Source organism: Carlito syrichta, unplaced genomic scaffold (genome assembly GCF_000164805.1).
Source record: "Carlito syrichta isolate Samal-C Ts95f unplaced genomic scaffold, Tarsius_syrichta-2.0.1 Scaffold73643, whole genome shotgun sequence".
In the NCBI taxonomy this organism is placed as follows: domain Eukaryota; kingdom Metazoa; phylum Chordata; class Mammalia; order Primates; family Tarsiidae; genus Carlito; species Carlito syrichta.
The window spans coordinates 204,266-211,274 of record NW_007017739.1 but is presented as its reverse complement, the minus strand read 5'-3'; the positions used below and the strand labels follow the sequence as shown (position 1 = coordinate 211,274).

Sequence of the window (7,009 nt, the reverse complement as noted above, 5' to 3'; positions counted from 1 at the left end):
TGCCGCAGCAGCCAACATCAGCAGTTCCTGCGGGGCCCCCTCGCCTACCAAACCAAAAACCAAACCCACCTGGCGGTGCGAGGTGTGCGATTACGAGACCAACGTGGCGAGGAACCTCCGCATTCACATGACCAGTGAGAAGCACATGCATAACATGATGCTGCTGCAGCAGAACATGACCCAGATCCAGCACAACCGCCACCTGGGCCTCGGCAGCCTGCCCTCGCCCGCTGAGGCCGAGCTCTACCAGTACTACCTGGCCCAGAACATGAACCTGCCCAACCTGAAGATGGACAACGCTGCCTCGGACGCCCAGTTCATGATGAGCGGATTCCAGCTGGATCCCGCTGGGCCCATGGCCGCCATGACGCCTGCTCTAGGTGAGGATGACTACCGTGTTTGTGTGTTTTAAAGACAGGAGTGTGACTGGGGAGAATGGAGGATGGGCCAAGGTAGTCCCATGGATGCGGTTGACTTTTGTCTTCTTGAGCAGTTTTGTGTCCACTGGAGTGTCTCACAGTCAAATGGTTTTTTTCACAAGAATTCCCTTGAACTCTGTGCGTGCGTATGGAAGAGTTTATACATTCCAGAGAGATACGGTTGTACTCTGGCTACACAGGGCCGGGATTAAAATTTAAGTGTTTCCTCTAGTTCTTGGCGTATGGTCAACCTTCCTTTCTCTTCCCATTCTTCCTTTCTCTTGTCTCTTTCTCAATTTTGAAGCTAATCACCCAAAACTTCGGGGTTCCATTGCTTATTCTTTGAAATGTACAGGAAACTGTAGGGGGCACAATCATCTCAGTAAGAGGAATAGGGACAATTACTTCAATCATTTAAATAGGGACAGTAATTTCATTGAGAGGAATCAGAACCATAGCATACCTTCTTCAAATAACCAAAGTCTGATTCTGTGATGAGCAGGGAACCACCCAAACAGATTCTTCAACATTCTCCATGTGTCTATGAGGACCTCGCTGAAAGAGATGTGTTCTTTTTATTTCTTACTTTGGATGAATTCTTGGTGATTAGTATAGTTGGGAATGAATTGGGAATTACGTTGCCGCCGTGGCACTCTAATGTGGCACTCTGACAGGTGATAAATGAATAAGTTGTAAACATTTTCCACCAAGGAAAGTATAAGTTTCAGTATCAGTTAGATCCTGGTTAACTGCTGGGGGTCGAGATCCTGGAGCGCTTTTGCCATGGAAAATCACCCACACTTTAGAGAAGTTGGGTTAGCTCTGTCCAGACACCAGGTCTTACCAACTGGCTTACTAAATCTGGAAGAGGACCAAGAGTGTAGGATTTGGATGCTGAAGACTATGAGTCTTTACATAGAAAGAATCTCGACCACATCTGGGGATAGCTACCCTAGCAAGAAAATCTACACATTAGTTTCGTGAGGACCAGTGTGGTAGTTGGGTCCACTCCTACCTTCAACCCTTGTGCTGCAGACGGGATCCTGCCTGCTCCCCATCCCCTGACTCTGCCAGCTAACCTTGTGGGACGAGTGGCGATGCCCTGAATTAAGCGGTGTCCCATGACTGACATGGGAACAAGCTGTTCTGGATGACAAAGTATGAGCAAGTACCTTTCTTCTGGGGTGGTCTAGGCGACTGCCAGGGGCCAGACCTCACCAGTTGGCAAGTTTTTCTTTGTGTGGCATTTTAGTGCTAGCTGTTGCTGATGAGTCTTATTTCAAAGCATTCCATTTATTTTTGTTGCTGTGTATTTAAGTTTGAATCCTTGATACTTTAATCTTGTCTTCCATTTTGAAACATTTACTCATTGATCTTTTGTTACCAAATGATTTGAAAATACTTGACCAACTGGCTGATCAGGGATGCATAGGGACCAGTCAGTTGTCTTATTTGTCCTCAGGGTATACCATGCTCACCAGGGGATGGGCATCGGTACTCTAAGACACTTAGAAAAAAGTAGAAATTGGGGTTTTCTAGTCTGCAAGGTCAAAATCTTGGGAAGGAGATCTTGGAGTAAGTTGAATATGTGGAGATGGGATAAAGACAGAACACGGATGGGTTCATATTGGGTCAAAGTGAGATCTTTAATCACTTTGAAAACAGATAACTAAGACTTGAATGGAGAAGTATAAAAGTATTTTGCTTTCACACCAAGTGTCTGTGAGATTTCGGGGCATCGTGCACTGTCCTGGGCATGTGGCAGATGCAAAAGGGACAGAAGAATGAATCCCTTTGTTCCACACATAGAAGACCTACCCTTTATTTCTTAAAGAGAAGAGCTCTTCCTTCCAAGGACTTTATCCAGCTCAGTTAAAAAGGGCTCTTGAATTTGCAATGTCACCACTTGTCAGCAGAGGTGAGTCTCTGGAAACCTGCCCCTTCTCTGGGCCATGAGAGCTGTTGAGATGGTGTGAGAGAGCCCCAAATGCTTTATGCCAGAAACTCGAGTGGGAGTGGGGCTGACAGGAAGTGTCCAAAGCACTTGAAACATAAGTGGTGTGACCTCGGTAAGGAGAAAGCAATTTAGGCAAATGAAAAGAGCCATAACTCTCCTGCACTACCCGTTTTTCCAGAAACCATTTTGAAGATGGCTGTGAGTGTTACTAGATGTGACTGGGCGCTGCAGAGGGACAACGTTTTGTGGAAGTTCAGCACAGCACCAAGAAAGAGGCTGCTCATGGGTCCTCCACCTGTTTTCCAAATAGCCTGCCAGCCATCTTCATGATATTTAATAGCTTCCCTGCTTCTACCTTTGACTCTAGAATGTGCCTCTGAATCTATGTGCGTACCTCTCCTTGGGTGGTCTCAAGTGCCGGGGTACAAATTCCCAGAGTTAATTAAAGCTAGGTGCATCTAGGGAGATGGCGCCCTGCTCCTCATGAAGACTCATGTCTGGTGTGGCTCAAGACTAAAGGCCTGCTACGTTCTTATTTATGGGGCCTCTTCTCCGAACTGCCTGTGAATGGGGTGAGATGCCTCCATTTCCTGGGAACTGAGGGACTTCCTTTAGCCTTGTGGTTTGCGATTCCTTGCCCTGGGTCTGTTTCTCTGAGGTCCAGTTCTGGAAGGGAGCCTGCCCGTTGCCCTAACTCATTTCATTGCTCTTCTGCTTCTGTCCTTCATTTGCATTTCATTTTAAGAGTTCAGGATGGGAAGAGGGACTCACTTCCTCTGCTTGTTCCAAGGACTTCTAATTTCACTCAGGCATCCAGCGAGTGACAGCTGAATTTTTCTTTAGCGCAATATTGATGTGCTGAGGTTAAATTTAAAAAGTGGAGACGATTCAATGCTTCAGGTGGTTGGCGTCAGAAACAAATATATGTTTGCTCCCTGTCTTACCCTCCAGGCAATCTCTGCTTTGACTGAACACTGAGTATGTTTCATGGATGTTGCCTGGCCTTTGTCCCAATTAAGGGATAGAGTGTTTAGGCTTTTTTCCCCCCTTCTTTTTCTTTCTTGTCCTAAAAAGAATGTCTTAGTTATGGCTCCTCTCTCCAGGGGAGATGGTAAAAGAGACAACAAGTAGAAAGCTTCCTAAGCCTTCTGGAATGCAGGTTCTGAAGATTTCTGTGGCTTGCTGGAAAGTCCATGAGCTTCAGATGCAGCTAGTCTGCTTAATGGAGCCTGTACTGATCTTTTCACTTGTGCCTCGGGTAGCGTAAATAAGAAAAATCATTTAAAAAAAATATATTTTCTTTGATGAGCCACTAAGTTGGATTCTAATCAGTCACTTAAAAAAAAAAACCTCAGCCCAACTACACATAAAAGGTCAAGTTTAAATATCAGTTGGTGTAGAGACAGACCTAACAGTTCAAATGTAAGTGTGTTTGGGAGGAGGCCGAAAACAGAAGTCAGCTCTCTGCTTGACTGTGTGCTTTTAGGTAATGGAAGGGAGGTGACACTTTCCAAGCCTCTCTCATGGTGCAGATAAGACCTTGCTGTATTAATTCACTCCGTCGAATGTGAGCCCGTCCCTGGTTTATGCAGGGTAGTGATGGACTGAAAGGAAACAGGGTGGGGAGGGAGGAGGAGATCTTGGGCCCTTTTGTCAGGACCTGGAGCTGACCCACAGGTGGCAGTGTCCATCTCGGTCCACTTCCTGAATATGTAACATTTTGGCTCTTTTTACCCTTGTCTGGCACAGCAAACATTTAGCATCTGTGCAGTGGGCTGGGCACTCAGTAGGGGGTCAGTGAGGGTGAGACTGGATCCCTACCCCAGAGAGGCAGCACCCTGATGGGGATCGTTGCTTTGGTGTGTCTCTGTGTGTGGCTGACTGCGTGACAGAGGGAATGTGATAGGTCCTAGAGTAGCCCTGGACTTCCCACGGTGCGGAAGCCCAGAAAAGGGAAGAACTCCTATTGGGAGACTTGGCAGGGGCTGGCAGCATTGACCTAGAGGCAGGATATCAATAGGAGGGGTATGGAGAGGAGCAGAGAGATTATTCCCCAGACCTTTGATTTAGAGCTGTCTGTTCAGCCCAGTCGCAACTCACCATACATGGCTACCTAAATATACTTTTAATTTTAGAGACGGGGTCTCATTCTGTCACCCAGGCTGGAGTGCAGTGGTGTGATCATAGTTCACTATAACCCTGAACTCCTGGGCTCAAGTGATCCTCCTGCCTCAGCCTCCCAAGCAGTTGGGACCACAGGCGTGCCTCACCATGCCTGGCTAATTTTTAAAATTTATAGAGATGAGGTCCTGCTCTGCTATCCAGGCTGGTCTTGAACTCCTTGCCACAAGCGACCCTCCTGCCTCAGCCTCAAAGCATTGGGATTATAGGCATGAGCTACCGCACCCAGATCTAAATTAATTAATTAATGTTTAAAAATATCACAGATAATCACGTTGGTCAGTGCTGCTTTAGATAAATTCTGTGCCTGATTCTGATTCGCCATGAAGGCTTGGTATCTCTCTTTCTTTTTTTTTTTTTTTTTGAGTCGTAGTCTCACCCTGTCACCCAGGCTGGAGTGCAGTGGCACGTTCCCGTAGCCTCCACCTTCTGGGTTCAGGCAGTCCTCCTGCCTCAGCCTTCCAAGTAGCTGGAACCACAGGCGTGTGCCACCATGCCCGACTAATTTTTCTTGATGTATTTTAGAGATGAGGTTTTACCAAGTTGCCCAGACTGGTCTCGAACCCTGGGCTCAAGCAATCCTCTTGCCTCAGCCTCCCAATGTGCTAGGATTACAGGCATGAGCCACCATGCCCGGCCTATGACTTGGTCTTAAAATTGTAGCTTTAACTCATTTCCAACTTTGGAGGGGTCTGGAGTTCAGTTTCTATTATATCCAGCAAATGATACTTGTTTAAATCTTTTCTTGGACATGAGGGAAGGATGAATTGAAATAATCCACGAGCTTATGGTTCCTAACTTTTTTTCCTAGGTGTTCTTTTCTTAAGGAAGGAAAACATAAAGCCTGCCACACATCTCAATGTCCATAGGAAAGATCCCAACATGTCAAATTGACTTGTTTCGTTTGTTTGGTTTTCAGCTAGTAGCATCTTACAACACAGGACATGCGCTCTTTTCGCCTCGAAACCTGAGTGAGGGTGGTGGAGGGCTGGGTGGGTGGTGCCTGAGCCATGCCCCTGGGGAGCCTGGCCTCTGACTCTCTCCCTCTCTCCTTCCCTGCAGTGGGCGGTGAGATCCCCCTAGACATGCGGCTCGGGGGCGGGCAGCTGGTGTCAGAGGAGCTGATGAACCTGGGCGAGAGCTTCATCCAGACCAACGACCCATCGCTGAAGCTCTTCCAGTGTGCCGTGTGCAACAAGTTCACGACGGACAACCTGGACATGCTGGGGCTGCACATGAACGTGGAACGCAGCCTTTCGGAGGACGAGTGGAAGGCGGTGATGGGGGACTCGTACCAGTGCAAGCTCTGCCGCTACAACACGCAGCTCAAGGCCAACTTCCAGCTGCACTGCAAGACAGACAAGCACGTGCAGAAGTACCAGCTGGTGGCCCACATCAAAGAGGGTGGCAAGGCCAACGAGTGGAGGCTCAAGTGCGTGGCCATCGGCAACCCCGTGCACCTCAAATGCAATGCCTGCGACTACTACACCAACAGCCTGGAGAAGCTGCGGCTGCACACGGTCAACTCTAGGCACGAAGCCAGCCTGAAGTTGTATAAGGTAAGGGCTGGCGCCGTGGGGCCCGGCCACTCTCTCTGTCTGAAAGGGCTGGGTACCTGGGAGATGGAGAGGACTCAGGAGGAGATGGACAGTCCCTGGCACAGTCCCGGTGGCTGCTGGAAGGGAACCTGGAGTTGGGAGGGAAGTCGGCATCCACTTTCTCTCATGGCAGAAGCATGACAGGTTCAGTTGTAGCGAAGGTTCTTTCTGGGGTGCCCCGTTTCAGGGGCATGTTTTGTTGATAGCAGCCCAATGTTGTCCCGTCACTCCCCTCACCCTTCAATCTGTCTTTCCTTACTCACCGGGGGCTTTTGTGAACCTGGCACTCTGTGTTTTCCTTCAGGCTTTCTGTTTCATGTTTCCATCTCTTTATTCCTTTTTTTTCTACTTCTTCTCTCCTGGATGCCCCTGGGGTGGTTCATTCATCATTCATTCATTCATTCATTCATTCATTCATTCATCCATCCATCCATCCAGCCAACAGGCAAACACTGGACATCTTCTGTATACCAGGCACTGTTCTGGGCATGTGCCTACCTCTGTACATAAAATAGACCAACAGTCCCTGCCCTCATGGAGCTTCTGTTCTTGTGGGGGGGGGAGGAGCAAAAAACATAGTGAATGAACTATAAAGTAGACTGGAAGGTGGTAAATGTTTTGGGGAAAAACGGAGTCCAGCAGGGAGACTCCTTTGTTTTTTCCTCCCTTTGTTTCCTATGTTCTGTGTCCCCTTTCTCTTTTTATATTGATCTCTTTCTTTTTCTGGGCCTGACGCATCCTTCCCCTCTCCTTCCCTCCCTCCCTCCCTCCCTCCCTTCCCTTCCCTCTCACCTCACCTCCTAAAGTGCTGGGATATAGGTGTGAATCACCGCACCCAGCTAAATTTGAATTTT

General features: G+C 48.1%; 1 protein-coding gene across 1 annotated transcript in view; it reads left to right on the top strand.

Moving 5' to 3' along the window:
* The window catches only part of ZFHX3 (zinc finger homeobox 3), a 165,335-nt gene that overhangs the window by 2,429 nt on the left and 155,897 nt on the right, over positions 1–7,009 (top strand). Inside the window, exons 2-3 of the mRNA XM_008053230.2 lie at positions 1–380; positions 5,620–6,116. Coding sequence (XP_008051421.1) covers positions 1–380; positions 5,620–6,116 — 877 coding nt within the window. The remainder of the gene's footprint in view (positions 381–5,619; positions 6,117–7,009) is intronic.